The sequence below is a fragment of the Lithobates pipiens genome, unplaced genomic scaffold, assembly GCF_037356315.1.
Source record: "Lithobates pipiens isolate NorthernLeopardFrog02 unplaced genomic scaffold, aLitPip1_a1.2 Scaffold_1, whole genome shotgun sequence".
Lineage (NCBI taxonomy): Eukaryota > Metazoa > Chordata > Amphibia > Anura > Ranidae > Lithobates > Lithobates pipiens.
This window is the reverse complement of record NW_027507685.1, coordinates 40412109-40435562: the sequence shown is the minus strand read 5'-3', so window position 1 is coordinate 40435562 and position 23454 is coordinate 40412109. Positions and strand designations below refer to the sequence as shown.

The 23454-nt window shown below is 41.4% G+C and overlaps 1 protein-coding gene across 1 annotated transcript in view; it reads left to right on the top strand.

The window, feature by feature from the left end:
* F9 (coagulation factor IX) overlaps positions 1–23454 on the top strand; it is a 67596-nt gene that overhangs the window by 16323 nt on the left and 27819 nt on the right. The window contains exons 3-6 of the mRNA XM_077490352.1: positions 2335–2359; positions 12900–13013; positions 17513–17647; positions 19432–19664. Of these exons, the coding sequence (XP_077346478.1) occupies positions 2335–2359; positions 12900–13013; positions 17513–17647; positions 19432–19664 (507 nt within the window). The remainder of the gene's footprint in view (positions 1–2334; positions 2360–12899; positions 13014–17512; positions 17648–19431; positions 19665–23454) is intronic.

Genomic DNA, 23454 nt, shown 5'->3' with positions numbered 1-23454 from the left:
AGCCCTTTTACACACGGTCGGAGATTCCGACAACCAAATCCGTCAGAGTAATTCCGACGGATTAATTCCAGAAGAGGTCCGGAAGTGATGTTGCATACACACGGTCGGACAAAGTTGTCAGAAAATCCGATTGTACATAACGTGATGCCGTTATTTCGTTATGATGGGACTACATTCAGGCTAGTAGCCAATACCTTTGGTCTAGGAATTTGATCTGAGCATGCGTGGCACTTTGTCCAACAGAGTAGGCTACACATGATCGGTGTATGTCCGATCGGAGCATGTCCGATCGGAGCATTTTGTCGGAAAATTTTACCGGCAAGTTGGAAAAGTTGGAACAGTCCGATGGAGACCACACACAGTCGGAATATCCGACTAAACGGTCCGATAGGACACATTTCGTTGGAATCTCCGACCGTGTGTACAAGGGCTTAGGGGTAGATCTGAAATGAGTGGAAGCTCCGCTTCCACTCACAACATGACTGCGCACCCAAGGGCTTTCACACTGGATCGGTGCGCTGGAAGTGCATCAGGAAAAGTCCTGCCAGCAGCTTCTTTGGAGCGGTGTGCTTACTGCTCCTCCACCGCTCCTGCCCATTGAAATCAATGGAGCAGCACGGCTATACCGCCGGCAAAACACCGCTATTGCGATGCATTGTGGGCGGTTTTAACCCTTTCTCGACCACTAGTGGGGCTTAAAAGCATCCCGCTAGCAACCGAAATGCACTGCAAATCCGACCGCTAAAAATACTGCTTTACCGCTGACACTATGGGCGACGCAGTGTGAAAGGGGTCTAAAAGTCAGCAGCTACAGTTTTTGTAGCTGCTGACTTTTATTTTTTTCACAGTTGGCTGGAACTCCTCTTTAATGAGATCAGACAGCAATGAAAACTGGCAAACATTTTAATCCCTCTGCGCTCAATCCAACACTAACAAAAACGTTTTGCCTTTAGTTATATTTTAAAGCCAGACTCTAAGATACAATTAGCCCCCTCCTTCTCTTCCTTCCTCACTCTCACTGGCAGTATTAAAACATTTTTTTTCTAAATACCCTTTTTCTATTACTTTACAGCGGTTGTAAACCGCTGGTGCTTAAAAAAAATTCCTGTCAGGCAATGTTATAATATGCTAGTATCCATCACATACTAGCACATTATGAGTAACTTACCTTAGAACGAAGCCCTCCTGAGCCGCGATGTCACTGCTGAGACAGCTGACATCTTCCCCCGGTCTTCCTTATGTGTTCACAGCCTCCGACTACATGAGTGGACAGGGGTGCGATGACATCACTCCCTCACATGCGTGCAGGAGCCGTCGTTTCCAACACAGGCTCTGAAGGTCCGGCACTGTAAGCCAGACCTTCAAAGCGCATGAGCGGATGATGTCATCAGCTGCATGCACTCTGGATATCTCCCAAACTGTGCAAGTTAAGGAGATATTCACAGTACCTAAAGGTAAGCCTTATTATAGGCTTACCTGTAGTTACAAGCGGTAGTACAGAGTTTACTACCCCTTTAAAGCCGAAGTTACTTGGCAAGGGCCTTAAAGACATGAATGAGCAAGTTTGGGGTGGAAGAAATTGTCTGGCCTTAACCAGATAGAACACCTGTGGGATGAATTAGAAATGAGACTGCGAGACAAGCCTTCTTGTCCAACATCAGTGCCTGATCTCACAAATGTGCTTCTGGAAGAATGGTCAAACATAGACACATGTCCCATAGACACACTCCTAAACTTTGTGGACAGCCTTCTCAGAAGAGTTGAAGCTGTTATAGGTGCAAAAGGTGGGCCAGCTCAATATTGAACTCTACGGACTAAGACTGGGATGCCATTAAAGTTCATGTGCGTGTTAAGGCAGGTGTCCCAATTCTTTTGACAATATAGTATATGCGCAGTGGGTCGGACAAATCCTCATTGAGGAGGGGTAAGGATGAATCTCATTGTGCAGGTGGCTGATGGCTTAGCCTCAAGATTCTGTTGCAATGGCTGGCAGACAGGTGCTTCCTTCATTCTTTGCAACATACAGTATTTATCTTGCCTGTCAAAATCCTTACCACTAATTTTGAGTAAAACAGTTTAATGAAAAATGGAACAATTACATCGTTGCAACGTATGTGTTACATTTTACATGTTCTAGTTATGACTACTTAAAAAAAAGCATGCAGCACAGTCAGCATCCCTTGCATTGCAGGAGGTGCTGTCATCCCAAACCCTATACTAGGGCATCTTTGACAATAGATCTGCCACTGTTCTGACGTGTTTTATATATAATGATAAAATCTACTCATTATCCAGTATACTTATGGTTTTTCTTTTTTTTCCTTTTCTTTATAGAGTGAATTTTGGAAGCAGTATGTTGGTAAGATGAATTTCCCTACACGCTTTAGACACACTGAAACAGTTAATTGTTTGTTGTAAATATTGGGAGCTACATACCGTATATACTCGAGTATAAGCCGAGATTTTCAGCCTCTTTTTTGAGGCTGAAAGTGCCCCCCTCGGCTTATACTCGAGTCATCGCTGTCTGCCCGCTCGATCAGCGTGTCGAGCAGACAGACAGCGGCCATTCTATAATTCAAAAGCCGCGCCTCCGGCTCCGCCTTCGCCTGTGATAGGCGGAACACTGAATTTCCCAGCAGCCTGTGTTCCGCCTATCACGGACATCGTATCATCCTCGTACTACGGACGAGGATGATACGATGTACGTGATAGGCGGAACACAGGCTGCTGGGAAATTCAGTGTTCCGCCTATCACAGGCGAAGGCGGCGGCGCAGCTTTTGAATTTTACAATGGCCGCCGAGGCGCCGACGAAGAGGGCACGGGACGGAGGCAAGGCAAGGCACGGCACGGGACGGGACGGAGGCAAGGCACGGCGGCGAGGCACGGAGGCAAGGAGGCAAGGCACGGGACGGAGGCTCGGGACAAAGGCTCGGGACACAGGTAGGCTGGACACACACACACACACACACACACACACACACACACACACACACACACGGATGGATACACACACACACAGGGATGGATGGATGGATGGAGACACACACACACAGGGATGGATGGATGGAGACACACACACACAGGGATGGATGGATGGATGGACACACACACACACAGGGATGGATGGACGGACACACAGGGATGGACGGACACACAGGGATGGACGGACACACAGGGATGGACGGACACACACACAGGGATGGACAGGCATGTCTTACCCTCGGCTTATACACGAGTCAATAAGTTTGCCAGTTTTTTTGGGGGTAAATTGGGGGCCTCGGCTTATATTCGGGTCGGCCTATACTCGAGTATATACGGTATGTTACCCAATATATTCATATTTATCTAATTTTATTTGCTTTAATTGCATCTATGAACCAGACATTGTAATTAAAATGTATATATTCTGCAAGAACCCAGCTGCTATAATAAGATAAAGGTTCCCTAACCAATATATTGAGAAACTCTGTTTAATACAAATAGATGGCTAAGCTAACCAAGAAAAACACAGAATAAATTATGACACACACTCATGGGCTTATTCAAACAGTGCACAGAGTAATCACAATGTCTAAAGTGCATTAGCTTGCAACCATCAACCATCTTAACTGAGATGACTTTAAGAAAGTGCTACTGGTTACTACACTTTAGACCTCATCCAGTGATAGATTCAGGGGAGGACTAGAAACATTTGGCCTGGAAGAGGAACACAATCAACTGGTTCTTTCATTGTAGGGACAGTTTTCTGTGGACTAAAGAAAGTACTTAAAGTGATACTAAAGTCTTGTTTTTTTTTAGTTAAAAAAAGCAACTTGTTATACTTACTTGCTCTTTGTAGTAAGAGCAACCCAGATCCCTCTCGTTCCTCCTCTTTTCAGGTCCCTCTTCTGTGATCCTGGCCCCTCTCTCCTGTTGAGTGCCCCCAACAACATGCAGCTTGCTATGGGGGCACCCAACCCAAGCTGCAGCTCTCTGTGTCCATTCAGACACTGAGCCATGGCCCAGCCCCACCCCCTTCCTCTCCTCATTGGCTCACTTACAGTGCCTTGCGAAAGTATTCGGCCCCCTTGAACTTTTCAACCTTTTGCCACATTTCAGGCTTTAAACATAAAGATATAAAATTTTAATTTTTTGTGAAGAATCACCAACAAGTGGGACACAATTGTGAAGTGGAACGAAATCTATTGGATAATTTAAACTTTTTTAGCAAATAAAAAACTGAAAAGTGGTGCGTGCAAAATTATTCGGCCCCTTTACTTTCAGTGCAGCAAACTCACTCCAGACGTTCAGCGAGGATCTCTGAATGATCCAATGTTGTCCTAAATGACTGATGGTGATAAATAGAATCCACCTGTGTGTAATCAAGTCTCTGTATAAATGCACCTGCTCTGTGATAGTCTCAGGGTTCTGTTGAAAGCGCAGAGAGCATCATGAAGACCAAGGAACACACCAGGCAGGTCCGTAATACTGTTGTGGAGAAGTTTAAAGCCGGATTTGGATACAAAAAGATTTCCCAAGCTTTAAACATCCCAAGGAGCACTGTGCAAGTGATCATTTTGAAATGGAAGGAGTATCAGACCACTGCAAATCTACCAAGGCCTGGCCGTCCCTCTAAACTTTCAGCTCAGACAAGGAGAAGACTGATCAGAGATGCAGCCAAGAGGCCCATGATCAATCTGGATGAACTGCAGAGAACTACAGCTGAGGTGGGAGAGTCTGTCCATAGGACAACAATCAGTCGTACACTGCACAAATTTTGCAAGGAAGAATGGGCAAGAATTTCAGTCTCTCGATGTGCAAAACTGATAGAGACATACCCCAAGCGACTTGCAGCTGTAATCGCAGCAAAAGGTGGCTCTACAAAGTATTAATGCAAGGGGGCCGAATAATTTTGCACGCCCCTCTTTTCATTTTTTTAATAGTTAAAAAAGTTTAAAAAATCCAATAGATTTCGTTCCACTTCACAATTGTGTCCCACTTGTTGGTGATTCGTCACAAAAAATAAAACATTTATATCTTTATGTTTGAAGCCTGAAATGTGGCAAAAGGTTGAAAAGTTCAAGGGGGCCGAATACTTTCGCAAGGCACTGTACTTTGATTGACAGAAGCAGGAGCCAATGGTGCTGTGCTGCTGTCCTGGGCAGCCCAGACAGGAGAGTCCTGGGCAGCCCAGACACTCCTACAACAATGCTGGATCTAGATGGGGCTAAGGTAAGTATTAGGGGGCTGAGAGGGGCTGCTGCACACAGAAGGTTTTTTTTTATCTTAATGCAATGCATTAAGATAAAAAAAAACCCTCTGCCTTACAATCCCTTTAAGGAAAAGTGTGTCACTGTCCCGCCGAGATTAGTGACTATGGTGAAAAGTGGATGTTGTCTTTAAGAACCTGGTCCAGGAATGGTTGCAACTTCTCACGAGGAGTGAGCCACAGTTGCTGACGACAGGAGCCAGCTGGAGCCCCAAATGGCAGGGTGTAGGAGCAAGGAGTGGACTACGTCACATATCATTCACCTTAATATGAGCAAATAAAGTTGGGCTATGTCATTGTAAAATCGTAAACAAAAAATAAAAAGGACCTAAAAAAGACCTAAAAACAGTTGTATTGGTTTAAAAAAAAGTATTGTAATTGCACTGTGTACAGCTTGTAGAACAGTGTAAATTTTCTGTTCCCTCAAAATAACTCAACACACAGCCAATAGGGATGAGCTTCGTGTTCGAGTTGAACCCATGTTCAACTCGAACATCGTCTGTTTACCCGTTCAGCGAATTCAGAACATTATGGACCGTTCGCACCAAATTCGAGTGGCATGTCACGGCCCATAATTCACCGCGGCATCGCAGGGCATTACTGGCTGCTGATTGGCCAAGCATGTACTATGATCCGCATGCTTTGGCCAATCACAGCGCAGAAAAAATGGAGAGCCATGATTAGCCAAAGCCAGGGTGCATTTGGCCAATTATGTCTCAGGGGGTTTAGTACATGCCCCACACTATATAAGGCCGCCTGAGTGACGGAGAGAGATAGAGAGACAGTGTAATGTGGTTTAAGTTAGATAGAATAGGCAGGCGAGTCAGTTAGCTTCAGTTACAGTGTGTAGAGGATATATATGCATCCCAGGTGTGTTGTATATATATATATATATATATATATATTTATACACTGTATTCAGTTTAGCTAGATCCGTTCCTGTTATTCTCTTCATAATATACTGACAGGCAGGGAGCTGCACTATTTTCACTTAGTGTACGGTGTCCTTTGCACAGTGTCCACCTAAAGCTTTACCTGAATACAATTGCCGGCAGTCTCATACAAATAAAGGCAGGGAGCTGCAGTATTTTGTTTTAGTGTCCTTTGCACTGTGTGCACCTAAAGCTTTAACTGAATACAATTGCCGGTGTTCTCATACAAATACAGGCAGGGAGCTGCAGTATTTTGTTTTAGTGTCCTCTGCACGGTGTGCACCTAAAGCTTTACCTGAATACAATTGCTAGTGTTCTCATACAAATACAGGCAGGGAGCTGCAGTATTTTGTTTTAGTGTCTTTTGTTTTTTCTCCCCACGCCAGTGTGCCACGATCAGGGATGCATGCACTGTCCTGTCACCATTTGAGGAGGCCACGAGGATGGTGAGCAGTGACAGTGCATGCATCAGTGACACTGCTCCTCTTGTCCACCTGTTGGAGCACACGCTGCATGGAATAACGGACAGGGCACTTGAGGCAGAACAGAGACAGGAAGAGGAGGACTTCCTTACCTCTCAAGGTCCCTTTTATCCAGACAGTGTTCCTGCTGTCCTGCCGATCACACAGGAGGAGAACGAGGAGGAGGAGGATTGAGTCAGCATGGAGGTGGAGCCTAGCACTCAGCATCAGCAGCAGTCTCTAAGGGATCATTTACAGTCCCAGGAAACCCATGGACGTGTACGTGGCTTGAAGGAGGTGGCTGCGGATCATGTTGTCCTTAGTGACCCAGAGGACTCCGGACCGAATGCCTCAGCTAACCTACGCTACATGGCCTCCCTGATCCTGCAAAGCCTGCGGAAGGATCCTCGTATTCGTCGCATCAAGGAGAGGGATCATTACTGGCTGGCAACCCTCCTTGATCCACGTTACAAGGGTAAGGTTGCGGACCTTATCTTGCCGTTGCAAAGGGAGCAGAGGATGAAACATCTTCGGGAGGCCTTGTAGAAAGGTCTGTGCGTTCCCAGAGCCTGGGAGGTTACAAATTCCTGGTCCTGGACACCGTGTTACTGAGACTTCGGTCAGTCACAGAAGGAGCAGTGGAGAAGGTGGCCATCTGACCGATGCGTTCACACAATTTTTTAGTCTGCAGCCCCAAGGCATGATCGGTTCCAGCAACCATCGCCAGTGTCTGATTTACATGGTACAGGAACACCTAGGGGCAAGATCAGACTTGGACACCTTTCCCACCAAAAATCCTCTGGGTTACTGGGTCTTGAGGATAGATCACTGGCCAGAGCTTGCACAGTATGCAATTAAGCTACTGGCCTGTCCTGCATCCAGCGTTCCTTTGGAACGCACATTCAGTGCTGCTGGAGGCTTTGTAACCGATCACATGACCTTCATAAAAATGAATCAGTCTTGGATCACCACCAGTAAAAAAGCACCTGATGCTGATGTAACCGAATATTTTTTTTTTTAAATGTAAGATCCCTTCAAGGCTGCCTATGCTGATGCTGAGTGACTATCCTCTTCCTCCTCAATGATCATGCTGATAGCTTGTAAGAACATTTTTGGTTCTGGGCGTCACCACTAGTGGCTAAGGCCCAATTTTTCAGACCCTGTTTAACAGGGGCATGTGATTAAAATTTTTGATGCAATACTTTATTCACTTTACAGTCAACAAAGAGGACAAGGGGGCACTCTTTATGTCTAGAGGAAAAGAGATTTCATCTCCAAATATGGAAAGGTTTCTTCACAGTAAGAGCTGTGAAAATGTGGAATAGACTCCCTGCAGAGGTGGTTCTGGCCAGCTCAGTGGATTGCTTTAAGAAGGGCCTGGATTATTTCCTAAGTGTACATAATATAACTGGGTACTAACATTTATAGGTAAAGTTGATCCGGGGAAAATCCGATTGCCTCTCGGGGGATCAGGAAGGAATTTTTTCCCCTGCTTTAGCAAATTGGATCATGCTCTGCTGGGGTTTTTTGCCTTCCTCTGGATCAACTGTGGGTATAGACTTGGGTATATGGGAGTGTATGATATTATTAATTTTTTAATTTTTTTTGTGGTTGAACTAGATGGACTTGTGTCTTTTTTCAACCTGACTAACTATGTAACTATGTAACTTTGCAGCAGGGCTCATTCCTGCTCTCCAACTAGAGTTTCTGTGAGGTGTTGCAGGGTTGTGGCACCAGTGCCTGAGGCACAATTTTTCTGCCCCTGTTCAACAGGGACGTGTAATTACAATTTGTGATCTAATATTTCACAGCAGGGCCCATTCCTGCGCCCACCAAGAGTAACTGTGAGGACTTACAGTGTTGAAGCATCAGCACCACCACCACCAAAGGCCCAATTTTTCTACCACTGTTCAACAATGGCACAATGGCATGTAATTACAATTCTTGATATAATAGTTCACAGCAGGGCGTTCCAGCGCCCACCAAGAGTAACTGTGAGGGCTTACGGTGTTGTAGCAACACCAACACCTTAGGCCCAAATTTCTGCAGAGCATATAGGGCCGGCCCCTACTTTCAATCATCCAACTTACAAACATTTCCTACTTACAAATGGAAGGAGTCAACAGGAAAGGAAATTAAATCTACCCCAGGAAGGGACATTCTCTCTTGTAAGAGTTGATATGGGAAAAACGTGTCTCCTTTCCACTGATGCTTTATCACCAATCCTTGTATCACTAAAAACCCCAAATTTTCAAAAAACATTTGTCATTGGGATAGAAAGTGAGATGAAATCTTCTAAAGAGGTGCACAGACAGCAAAAAAAAAAATGTTACAGGGGTGATAACCCTTCCTTATGTTTTCCAAAAAGCTTAAAAATAGATTTTTTGACTGGAGCTACACTTTAAAAATGTACCAGTTTAAAATTACAAACAGATTCTACTTAACAACAAACTACAGTCCCTGTCTTGTTTGCACCGCCTGTATACTGCTGTTTAGAGTATATAGGGCCTGGGGGTCCCACACCTTTCCTTTTTTTAATTTGGGTGCGGGGTTCCCCATAATATTCATACAAGACCCAAAGGTAATGGACTGGGGGGGGTGGGGGTGTGACGGGACCAGACATTGCTTTAAAGCCGCAAGCAGTTTTAAATGACTTTTATTCCTTTAAAAATGTCGTTTTGTGCAGGGAAAAGCACGGTAAACACTGACTGGAATGATACCAGCTGATTGGAGAAAAGCCAATGTAGCACCAATATTTAAAAAAAGGGCCAAAATACATCCCTGGGAATTACAGACCAGTTAGCCTAACATCAATAGTATGCAAGCTCTTGGAGGGGATGATAAGGGACTATATACGATATAAGATTTTATTAATGAAAACGTGCCCGCAAACCGCTTCTTAAAGGGCAAAGTACAGGTATGTTAGTCTGCCTGTACGTTCCCTTCTGCCGCCGTATATTGGCGTGAGCCGCTTGGCAAGCGGTTAATGATGTCCTTAATGCTTAGAAATACAAGCAGATATTTATCCATCATGCCATTCCATCAGGGAGTTGTGTAAATGGCCCTAAACATTTTTCTGCAGCAGAACAACAAACCCAAACATACAGTCAATGTCATTAAAGTGGAAGTAAACTCCCCTATCGTTTTCAGCCAAGGAAGCTGCCATCTTTGCCTCTGTTTAATCTTCAACTGCTATGGTGCTGCACATGTGATTCGTTATGACACCAGCCATTGGATGGTTTGATAGTTTGGCTGAGAACACAGCCAATGTGCAGTTAGCATTCCTGGCATGCCTTTTTTTTTAACTGTTTAAATCGATGGGTTTACTTCCACTTTAAGAACTATCTTCATTGTAAAGAAGAAAAATAAGTCCTGGACATGATGGTAAGGCCTCCACAGAGCCCTTGTCTCAACATCATTGAGTCTGTCTGCGATTACATGAACAGACAGAAGGATATGAGGCAGCCTACATCCACACACAGAAGATTTTTGGTTAGTTCTCCAAAATGTTTAGAACAACCTACCTGCTGAGTCCTGCAAAAACTGTGTGCCTAGAAGAATTGATGCTGTTTTGAAGGCAAGGAGTGCTCTCACCAAATATTGATTTGATTTGGATTACTCTTCTGTTTATTTAATTTACATCAGAGGTCTCAAACTGGTGGCCCTCCAGCTGTTGCAAAACTACAAGTCCTATGAGGCATTGCAAGGCTGTCAGTTACAAGCATGACTCCCACAGGCAGAGGCATGATTGGACTTGTAGTTTCGCAACAGCTGGAGGGCCACCAGTTTGAGACCCCTGCTTTACATGTTTTTAATTGATAAAAAATAAACTATTAACATTTCTATTTCTGAAAGCATTCTTAATTTACAGCATTTTTTCACTCCTGCCTAAAACATCTGCACAGTACTGTATATAGGGTGTTGATTTGTTAAATATACCTTACTATGTTCAGATGGAACTTTTTGGGCATTCTGCTTATACACACACAGCAGAAACAGCAGGACCCAAGGGGTCACTTTTTTCAATTTGGATTTCAGGCTGGATGATGCTCTGAGTAATTTCTTCTCTGTTGATTGCCCCAATCACTCACTGGACTCTTTGGGATTGGTACATTTTTGAACTGTGGGTGGGTCATCATTTCAAGGAAATCATTATACTATCCCAAATAATACCAATATAGAAAAAGTGGTGCCTTAGGTTCTTCTGAGGGAGGCACTGCTTGGAATCTTCCTGGGGGGTTTGCCAGGTGGCTTTTCAGCACAGCAATGATGTTGGCCATATGTTTACCATGATCGCTTGGGTCTCTTACAGATTCACGTTCTTCTGAGTAAGAAATATAGTCTGTTCTAAACATGTTGGGAGTGAAAAGAATTGTGCCCAACATGCTCTAATCATAATCATGGCCTTTCTAGCTATGTTATTTTAACAAGTTTCTAATACATTACATTTTATACATGTATGTGTGTGTATAATCAGAATGCCTGAAAAATCTAAACATAGTAAAGTATATTTAAAAATGTAGGGATGTTGGCATTCTGAATTGAGGTGTGACCACTTGGTTATTGTTTCTGTTGATTTACTAAAAGCAAATAGACTGTACACTTTGCAAGTGCAGTTGCTTTAGTGCTTAGTACAGGAAATGAGGGGAAGCTTTGCTGACATCAATCATCCAATCATGTGCAAGAAAAAATGCTGTGGTTTTTATTATTCTTGCATGTGATTGAGTATACTTTGTAAATTAAGCTTTACCTCATTTACTAAGCTCTGGCGCAACTGCACTTGCAAAGTGCACGGTCTATTTGCCTTTGATAAATCAACCACTTAGTGAGAGTTACTAAAACTGATGTACACAGAATTTGGTGCAACTGTGCATAAGAACCAGTCTAGGTTTTATTGTCAAAGTTGAATTGAGCAAGCTGATGTTAAAAGCTGATTGGCTAATATGCACAGCTGCACCAGATGTTGTGTTCACCAGTTTTAGTAAGTCCCCCACCCCATAGCATATATGTGTAGTGTAAAATTAAAGAATGTTTTCAACATCAAAAAAAAAATATATATAGCAGTTATACCCATGTGGGCAGTAAAAAATGCACTGTAGAAAGTACAGTAGCTAATTGCAATCAGATTTGAATTTATTTGATTAAACCAAAGACAGGAGAATTCTGATTGATTGCATAGGGCTACATCATTGTGTACATTGCGCCTTGCTTGGAATAAGCCTTGTAGAGTTAGTTTTGTTGGAAACAATGGAAAATGTACCTATGGGGTTTTGCAAACCCAAGAGGGAAGGTGGATGTTCACTGATCATTCTCAAATCCATAACTAAAGATAACTTACCAGCCTTGAAATACTGGGCTGCCACTGCCATTTGTTTTTGAAATTGAAAAAACAGTCCTTATTCTTGCTTCACTACCTAGTGATTGACAAACATGGAACAAGTATACAGCCAGTAAAATGTAAGCACACTTGACTTCCACAATTCCAATTCAGCAACTCATCAAACAATGAAGAAGGAATAGAGACAGAAGTCCAAGCCCCCGTACACACGGTCGGAGATTCCGGCAACCAAATCCGTCGGATTAATTCCGACGGATTAATTCCGGAAGAGGTCCGGAAGTGATGTTGCATACACACAGTCAGACTCAGTTGTCGGAAAATCCGATTGTACATAACGTGATGACGTTATTTCGTTACGACGGGACTACGTTCAGGCTAGTAGCCAATAGCTTTGGTCTAGAAATTTGATCTGAGCATGCGTGGCACTTTGTCCGTCGGAGTAGGCTACACATGATCGGAGTATGTCCGATAGGAGCATTTTGTTGGAAAGTTTTACCTGCAAGTTGGAAAAGTTGGTCCGTCGGATATTCCGACGGAAACAGTCCGATGCAGACCACACACAGTCGGAAATATACGACAAAACGGTCCGATAGGAAACATTCCGTCGGAATCTCCGACCGTGTGTACAATGGCTAAGAAGTACACAGCCATAGTGGCTTTCATTATTGTATCCCTCATACATATTGTTGGAAACACTTGTAAGTCTCAGTGCAAAGGGCCTGCCCTTCTTTCTTGAGGTTTCCTTTAAAGGACATTATTAATAGCCAAGACAATATCTTGCAGTTATTCACTATTTTGGATCAAAGGCTTTTAGGATTTCAAAGAATTCAACATAGGCTTTGCTATTTGCTACACTGGCGTGATAACAAAATCAATCTTCATACAAAATTTTTTAATGAATTTGCTTGCAATTGTTTAGATGGAGACCAGTGTTTATCCAATCCATGTTTAAATGAAGGCGTTTGCAAAGACGATGTGAGTTCCTATGTATGTTGGTGTGCACATGGATACAGAGGAAAGAACTGCGAGTTTGGTATGTATCGCCCACCTGTGTTTACACAGAGAGACCAGGCTCAGAAAAGCTGAATAATTCTGTTTATTTTCAACATACATTAACGTAATTTCTCTTTAAGAAAATGTCTCCCAAGTTAATACATCTAAAATTAAAGACTGATTAAAGTGCCTTTTGTTGGCATCGTAACCAGATACCAGTTTTCTTTTCATTATTGCACATTAGAAAATTTAGATAAACATTTAATGTATTGTTATGAGCATCTTTATTACATTTTTTTTAGAACTCTGCCCTAATATGTAAAGGTACATATAAATTAATGCTGTAGTGTAATCACTGATTCATGTCCATCGTGCAGTGTCCATGCAGACCAAGGAGTCCAGACTTTAATAAAACTCATGAAATTTACATTCTCAAACAAGACTTTCAGAAACACATCACTAGCACATATGTTTAAAAATACAAAAGGTATACTGGGAGTGACACTGCTTAGCCATAATTGAGAGTATGCTTTGTGTTGAAAGAACTAACCCTTTAATAGCAATATGCATTTTCTTAAAGTAGAACTATAGGCAAAACTTTTTTCATTTTAGATAGAGCAAGGGAAGGTTATAAGATTGTAGCTGTAAGCTGTAAGATTTTTTTTTTTCGCCATAAGTGACCCATTGCGGAGATTTCCCTTCACTTCCTGTTCCATAGTCAAATAGGAAGTGAGAGGAATCCGCTGCAAATTAAGGGAATTCCTTGGGAACCCCCAGGAACCAGAACTAGTGTCCCCATTGGAAGATTTTCCCTCTATTATTTTTCTGGTTACAACCCAAAATGTGGGATTTACTTCCACTCTCAACAATAATGGTAAACAGGACAAATAGAGAGGGGGAATCTCTTTAATGAGTGCACAGACAGAAATAAAAACTGAGAAGAATTCTAATCCCTCTCCACTATTCTAAAAAAATAAAAAAAAAAAATAAAAAAAAAGGTTTTGCCTTTTGTTATACTTTAACCTTCACCTTTTTCTACTTAATTTGCGTGCACAGAGCTCCTCACCCCTTTCTTTTTGCCATTATCTTCATTAAAATAAAAATAAAAAAATAAATATAAATAATATTAATAATAATAATTAAATAATAATAAATAAATAATAATAATATAAATATAACTAAAAAAAATAAAAAAATAAAAATAAAAACTTTTTTTGGCCTCACTGCACAGATTTCCACAAATTTCCATTAATATGCTGCTTATGGCAAAAAAATAGGTGGGACTCTCAAACCATGTATGTGGTACTTTCCAGACCAGACTTTCGCAACTCATTTTTTATATGCAAGGACGTTTTTTCTGGGGATTTTAACGGTACCAAGGAACCAAACAAAAAGTGCTTTTAAAATTAAAAATTCACATATTTTATTGATACATCATTAAAATATTTCTGTTCAACACATTAAAATCCAGCAACTAGTCCCTTTTACATGGTCATACATGGTGTAGTCATATGGTATCTGTTCCCAACATGTTTCACCACTAGGGTTTCGTCAGGGGACTTGACACCCATAGGAGACAAAACATGTCATAATGATTTGTAGAAATACAGACATACAGAAAGCGAACAGATTTGTTATTATTCACCCTCCATCTTGATGCTTACCCGGAAAACCTCTTGATATCACCAATCCTGCTGCGTGCAAGGCACAGGAAGACAGGGGCGCCATGTGGCTGGCTACAGGGGACGCACAAAGTCCAGGCTATAACACATAAACATTTATAGATCAATTATTAATAAAGAAAGGCAATGATCCCCAAACAGTTGTCAATGACACACAGTTAGCTCAATAGAGTGGGAGCATACTTACAGACTATGTTGCTAGGGAAAGTTTGAATGAGGACGCCCAGATTTAGGACCAACAAAAGCAGGACTAAAAAAGTAAATAAATATATATGGGTCATATGTTGAGATTAGACCAATATATCAAACAGTAAAACCACAGAAGATGACAGAATATCAAACATATAATGTTAACTAAACTACTCATAGGGCTATTTTAATGTTATTTTTGTTTGTAATAAATTCTTTATCATTGATTGCAGGAGGTTGCTGGTGCTGGAGATTTTTTTATTATAAAGCACTTTGGTTGCTTGGCACCATTAAAATCCCAATAAAACCTTCTTTGCATATAACATTTTTATTCAGGGATGTAGTGCCTTTTAGCCATGTCACCAAACCACATCATTATGCAACTTTCTCAACCAAGGTTCCTCCAAAAGTTGCTAGGGGCGCCTTGAATCTGCTAGGTGTACAATAGTAGGCAGTTGTGGAATAATTCCCTGTCTACACTAACCACTAGTGGAATACTTTTCTGCTAATTCTCAATATATGGGCATACTGACCACCAGCATAACAGGGCATTTCTCAACTTTGACCACCAATGTGGAAGAACATTATCACTGTGTTTCTTTTGTGGCAAGTATTTTTTTATTTTTTTTTTTTTATTAATATAAATAATATGCTCATATGGAGTAGGAGGGCATATAAAAATACCATCCCCAAACATTAGATATGATAAATATGCTATTTATTTTATTTCAATTTTTCTATAACTTGTTAATCACACAATGCTTTAATGGTCTGTAGAGTTTCCCTGAAAATCATTTGAAGGGTTCCTCTGTAGTAAAAACAAGTCAAGAAAGGTTATTCTAGATAGTCAGTGCTGCCCCTTTATTGTCAATCAGTATGGCTAGATGACTGCTCAACTTACTGCAGGCTGAGCAGGAAACCCAAATAAAGCTTACTCCTAGCAAGTTAGATTTTACTTTAAAATTTACCAATAACTATGTAGGTTAAAGACCTACCTGTCTAGATGTAAACAATGTTAATAATTTAGTAAGGCACTTGTGCTGAGTATTTAAGATTAAATTACTCTAATCTAGCAGATCTAGATCTAATGTTAGAAATATCTTCATAAAGTGGAACTTCAGCCAAAAGGGTAAGTTCTGCTTTTCCTCCTCCTCTCCCTCCTCCTCTGCCATATTTGGATTATATTTTTTGAGGGGGAGTGGGAAGGATTACCTAGTTTTAACAGGTACCCACTCCCACTTACATTGGGATCATCTAGTTACCATGCCTGTAAAGGGATCGAAAGATAGTAAAGAAACCAGCTCTGGTGGAATCCAGTACAAGGTCAGTGGTATTGGCTCAGAAATGCTGCATAACCAGAGTAAGAGAAGAGTTATGATGTGTATTGATGAACTGTAGTGCAAAGAGTGTAATGAAGAACTGGTGTGTGGTGTGAAGAATGTGATGAGTACAGTAGTTGGGCCACGGATTTAAATCCAGGGGAAATCTCTGGGTTGAAAGTGAATTTACAGCAAAAGCTGGTTTTGTTATTTTAAAGGGCTGTTCTTTTTATGTTCTTACTTTTGGCTGAAGTTCTGTTTTAACCACTAGCCAACCAGTTCACGCAGATATACTCGGCTCCCTTGTGCTTATCGCCGTGCCTGTATGGTGGCTTGAGCAGGTGCAGTTGAAGGCAGGCACGCAGGTCGGGTGGACTCGATGTTCGGCGGCGACCCGTGATCGCCTAGTAGAAAGGAAGAACGGGGATCTGCCAGTACAAGGCAGATCCCTGTTCTAACATGGGACATGTCAGATCTACTGTTCCCAGTGATCGGGAACAGTGATCTCTGTCATGCCCCAGTGAGTCCACCCCCCCTAAAGTTAGAACACACCCAGGAAACACACTTAACCCCTTAATTGCTTCCTGGTGTTAAGCCCTTCCCTGCAGGTGTAATCTTTGAATTGATCAGTGCATTTTTATATCACTGATCAACGCAATAATGTCACTGGTCCCCAAAAAGTGTAATTTCGGTCAGATATGTCGCTGCAATTTTGCTCCCCCGTTAAAAATTGCAGCTCGTCGCCATTACTAGTAAAAACAATAAAAAATATATAAAAGTCCCTAAATCTATCCAATAGTTTGTAGACGCGATAACTTTTGCACAAACCAATCAATATTGTTTGTTTATAGCGCAAAAAAAAAAAACACAGAGGTGACTAAATATCACCAAAGGAAAACTATATTTGTGAGAAAAAAAGGATGTCAATTTTGTTTGGGTACAGCATCGCACGACTGCACAATTGTCAGTTAAAGCGACGCGGTGCCGTATCGCAAAAGTGGCCTGGTCATTAAGGGGGTAAATCCTTCCGGGGCTGAAGTGGCTACGCTTCACCCTCTTGGCATAATTTTATTCTGGCTGCTGCAGAAGACATCTCTGTCACTTTAAACCCTGAAAGAGGATGAAACATCAATTCATACATGACCCAGAATATATCTTACCAAGAGTCTTATAACTAAGATAAATTGTTCCAATATCATCAAACACTAGTATTACTTTGATATTGTTACTGTAAGGTTGCTTACCATTTTCTTACCATATAAAACAATGTATATTGAGAGTGTGTGTATCTCTTTATTGCTGCATATACATTTATTTACAACGTACCATCTCCTAAAACACTTTTACAGAATTGCCAGTTACATGTACCATAAACAATGGCGGGTGTCAGCAAATGTGCAGAGAAAATGCTGAGAAAAAAGTGGTATGCCTCTGTGCGTCTGGATACAAACTGGGAGCAGATGGGCAGACCTGTGAGGAGATGGGTAAATATGATGATATGTTTATTAACTTTTAATTTATAATGAGATTGTTGAAACTGCTGTAGATGTGAACTTGTAACTTAACTTTCATGGAAAAATATGGCAAATAAAAAAAATAAAAAAGAACAGAATATACAAGTTCTACACAAATCATATAGCAATTCAATGTTAAAAAACAACCTTTCATTTTCATAATATCCAATGCAATATGGCAACCTGGAGGTGTTCTGTACACAGTTGGTGTATACAACGCCCCCAGAAATGTAATTTCCTGCTTGTGTGATTGGCTCACTGATTTTTCCAGAAGTCTGTACCAACATACAAGTCAAATTTTAGGCATCCCCTGTGATAGGAATTTGTGTCTCTGCGAGGTACTCCCACGGGTTAAATACTTCTAAAGGGATGCCGACCCTACAGCTTTTCTTCTTAGGACACTTAAGAGAGTATTGAACCAGCCACTTCCATTTAGAATCAGCCTGCAGAGGACATAGTGAAGCAAACAGCTATTTCTTCAGAGCAACCAAGGGTAGGGATCTGCTAAAAAGTTTGCTAAAATACCTGCACTATACTTTGATCATTGAGGGGATTGTTTTTTTCCAAACAAAAGTGGAGTTACTCTTTAAATCTGCACATGCTCAGGATAAACCTAGATATTGGACCCTCCTTAATCAATACCTGTGATTTCTGATAAATGGGTCAGAAGCAGATACAACTGGCAATGCTCTGCTGGGGTAAAACGCTATTAACTAGGTTCACAGGAATGTCTGGCATACAGCCTGCATAATCAAACAGTAGGAACATGGAGCTTTTAGTGCATTTTTGCTTTAATTGGGAGGTGGGGGGCATTCAGCATTTGTTGGTGTCTGACTGACTTGACCTGTGTATTTGGGAAGAAATTGGATGGGTAGTATTGGAACTCTGGGACTATAACATTGCTAAATTAAAAGAGTAGTATTCAGCCAGATTACCTGGACTTTGGGTTGGCAGCTTATCTGTACCAAGGGATTTGCACTGTTTCCTTGGTCTGTAACTGAGATGGTGTGAGATTAAAGCACCACACCAAAGATAATCACTCAATTATACTGTAGATTTAATTCTAAATAAGATAACAAACTTTGTCACCAAACCAACACATTTTGGGTGTTGAAGAACACTCCTATATCAGGGCTTGGTTCCTCCTGCCACCCAGTCTTCTCAAGGTTAAACAGGACGAGATGGAAAATACTTGTGATTATCCCTCAATTTAGCTTTACCAGGCCACTTCTTCATCGTATTGCCAAGTTCAGTGACAACAAGAAACTAACATCAGCATCCACAGTCCTAATATACATACAAAGCTGGTCTCTGTACCACCAGATGTCCTCCATGTTTATACATCTTATTTAATTCCTCCTTTTAAAACTGTCCGCTTACAAACTGATGATTTATTCTCACCTTATATAAAATCCTGTCAATTTCTGCACACATTGGTTGAACTGGATGGACTCTTTTCAACCTGACCAACTATATAACTATGTAAGTCATATATGGCTGAGCCATTTTTCTCCATGACTTGGATTCTGTTAACTGCAAGGTGACAAGAGTTATTTAGAACTTCATGTTAAGTGACCTCTATGTCTACAACCTAGTTTATCATATCTCTACCACCACCTAAAAAAGCAGATCCCAGACAGCAACCAATTCTAGGAAGCATAAAAGGGCCTCTCCTTACTATTTTTTCTCAGTGAAACCTGCCTATGTGTATTAGCCACAACTAATAAAATCACCATGGTTGCCTCCTTTCACAGTACAATATCCATGTGGAAGAGTCAGTGCACCAGAAGCAGTTCCAAAAGAGGAAACCCGTACCATCCTGGATCTTGAAGACAACGCAAATAATATTTCTTCCACTGAACACCACAACTCTACTGAAAACATACACTTGGATGACCACTCAGATGATATTGTTCCAGTAACAGTGGATCCAAATGTCAGGATTGTTGGTGGAACAGACAGTCTGAAGGGTGAATTTCCATGGCAGGTAGGTTAAACATAGGAGTTACTTATGGAATACAGATTGGTCATCACCTTGCGTGCAGCCCTTTATTTAGACAGTGCAACTTATGCCGCATACACACGACCAAACTTTCCATCAAACTAAACTCTGACAGTTTTTCCGACAGAGTTCCGACTGAACGGACTTGCCTACACATGATCACACCAAAGTCCGTTAGCTATGAACATGATGACATACCACAGGACTAGAAAGGGAAGTTCAATAGCCAATAGCTGCCCTTGCGTCATATTTGGAACATCAGAATAGCATGCAGACAAACAGTTTTCCCGATAGGAATTGATTCCGTCAGAAAGATTTAAAACATGTTCTATTTCTAGATCCATCAGAATTTTTGAAGAAAAAAGTCAGATGAAGCCCACACACGATCAGAATATCCAATGAAATGATTCCGTCTGACCTTTTCTGCCGGAAAGTCTGGTCGTGTGTACGCGGCATAACTCAACACACTGATCAGTGAGTCTGGCCATCCATTCTGCTCACTTTGCTGTTTTCTCCTGCCAGCACATGTACACACAGCAAAACCTGATTGTACCCAATGCTGCTGTGTAGGTCATGGCAGGTGGCTGATATCAAGATACATTTAGCTACTTATGGTAGTTATATATATAAAAAAAAAATTGCACAGAATAAAAATATAAATAAAAAAGATAAGCCTCTTATTTCTGGCACTGTTCTCAGAATTGCCTCTGCAGTCCTCTTCCAGGTAGAATGATGGGCAGTGTCATCCAACCCACTTCCTTTAAGCCTTGGCTGTCATGGACATGCCCCCCTGGAAGTGCATCATCACACAGCCTGGGAAAGCCATACTCCTGGACTGAGTGGAGCTCACCGTTTATTATACAAGTACAACTCAGTCCAGGATATAGGATATAAAAAAAAAAGGAAGATGATTTTGGTGAAGCAAAGGCAACGTCTTATCGGCCAACAATGAGCGATAAGGAATAAAAGGTATTTTTCTCTATTGAAGGGTCTTTAAAGGGTTAAAGCATAGGGGAATATGCATGTATTTCAAAAAGTACTGCATGTTTATTTTTTGTCCTGACATATGTCTGTTTGAAGCTCTTATTATGAGCCTAACACAGCTCATGCCCTCTACATCTCTTCCTAATGATGTAGGGTTAAAATGGTAATGAGTACCAAATGTGGGTGCTTGCTTTCAAGTGGGAAGCATACTTTATTAGGTAACCCTGATGATCAGGATTGGAAATTGCGGTTATATAAAATTTACAGGAGACACCTAGGCAATTAAATGTTGTATAACTTTGGCCGTGAAGAATTAAAATACCAATAAAAAGTTTAAGAACCGCATAACTGCTTTGCACCTACACTGGATTATTCAGGGTTATCTAGTTAATCGAAGAGTAGAAATCAGAAACTTTTCAGCAAAGTTAAGCCCTCTTACACCACTTTTACCTACAGGTAAGCCTATAACAAGGCTTGCCTGTAGGTACCTGCACAGTTTAGGAGATATTCAGTATACGCACTGCTGCCGACGTCATTGGCACATGCGCACTGAAGCTGTGTCGTGACCGGCGGCTCGAGTGCGGGAGTGACACCATCACGGCTCCGGCCAATCAAATCGCCGGAGCCGTGAACCCAGTTGTAAGTCCGGTGGAAGATGTCTGTGCTGTACTCGGAGGACTGATGCTGATCCAGGGCATTGTCCTAAGGTAAGTATTTCATAATGAGCTAGTATGCAATGCATACTAGCTCATTATGACTTTGTCTTACAGGGGGTTTTTTTTGTTTTTTGTTTTCCAAGGTTTACAACTTCTTTAAGAAGGGAGTAAAGAGAGTCAAAATGGTGTACAAAATGCAGCCAGACAACAATAACCATTCAGTCCATCTAAATCCAACAGTCCATCTAGCAGTACCCTCTTCACAATGTGTTGCTGTGCAAGAGTGTCTCTGTTGCTCCTCCATAGACAAAGGAGCCACCCTAAGGGCCGGTTCACACTGCGGGCGATGCGAGGCGACACCGACTTGCCTCGCCGCGACCTGCCGCGACCTCAGCGGCGATTTGCAAATGACTTCTGTATAGAAGTCAATGCAAGTCGCCCCGAGGTCGCCCAGAAGTAGTACAGGAACCTTTTTTCTGAGTCGGAGCGACTCGAGTCGCTCCTCTCAGAACGGTTCCATTGTACAGAACGGGGGCGACTTGTCAGATTGCGGCGAGGCAAGTCGTGTCGCCTCGCATCGCCCGCAGTGTGAACCGGCCCTAAGCCAGGAAGTGTGTTACTGGCCAGATCACCAGGTGTAAATAAAAGAAGAAAAAAGCTAAAAACAGAAAACAAATGCAGCCACAATATCTAAGGACTTTGTTTTGGGGTTTAGATATGCTTGAGCCAGCTGACTGGTCACATATTAACTGTTGTTGTTTTCTGTGCTTTACTGGACAGTACTGATAGCTCTTATCCTTATGTATAAACTATTGTATAAACGAATATAGCTGTGACCTTTCCTTGAATGGGGTGGAATTAAAAAGTTCTAAGAGATGTAAAACTATATGACTAGCTCTATGGAGAATATCATGGACAGCATAATGTACAGAGTGCAGTAGTACATTATATAATGGAACAGGGTGAGTTATACACTATATACTGTAGAGTTCTAGACATGAATTCTAGTGGACCAGAGAATGAAATATACAGCACTGTGGTTGCAGTCTATAGCATGTAATATACAATGCAGTATATGGGGAGTTAGTGGATAGTCCCCAATTGCATATCTTCCAACTGTCTCTCGGAGGGACTGTACCTCTTTTGCGACCAAATCCCTCTTTCCTCTGTTCAGCCTCCGTTGTCCCCCTTTTTTTAAATATATATATATATATATATATATATATATATATATACACACACACACACACACACACACACATAATGTACTATTTTCTAAGCTGCACTAAACTTTTTATCCAACCTCATTACTACTACATTTGCTATTTTGAAAAGCCAATATGAAGAAAAAAAATAGAAGAAAAAAAAAAGAACTTGTGTGGTTTAGCCAATCATTTTCTGTATATTAAATTCTTGTGCTCTGTGTAACCTGGACCATGCCAGGGACTTGTCTTTTGCCTATGTACTGTGTGCTTGAACATTCATAAATGTGAAGTACGTAATTGTTCTTTTCCTCATAAATGAGCACAATGCAGTAAGTGAAAATAGTCTTGCAAATGTAAAACTCAACCGTCAACTGTATACAAAGTTGAGGACTAGCTAGAACTGCCCTGATTTACACAGTCTGGGGTTTCTGCTTCCCTGCAATCCCAGAGTTATTTTTTGTGATGTTCCTTGAAAAATATACAGTACAAAGTAATAAGGTGTAAAAAAGAAAGATCAGCTTGTCCCAGGAAGGCATCATTATCCATTATGTGAAGAACATTGTATAGCTGTACAAATTGTGTTGGTCTTTCAAGTGACACATTACAGTATGCAAACCAGAGAATACATTTTCTCTATTGATAACTATAGAAGCTGCTCTGCCCTCTGGTGGAAATTTGAGGGTGGTGAAGGCGATTGTATTCCAACTTGCTGGCGTATGTTAATAAATGTTTTATTCTTGGATCAGCCTCATTAAAAATAAGTGAATTGTTTATGATAGAACTGTTGCTATCACTAGATCCAGCCAACTAAAATTTGTATCCAGTTTAATTTGCAATGAGAGAATAGCTAGTAAGCTTTACAGGATCTGACATCCATAAAAATGTGCTCAACCCGTTCACAATACAACAGTGAATGGCAGCACAATTCAT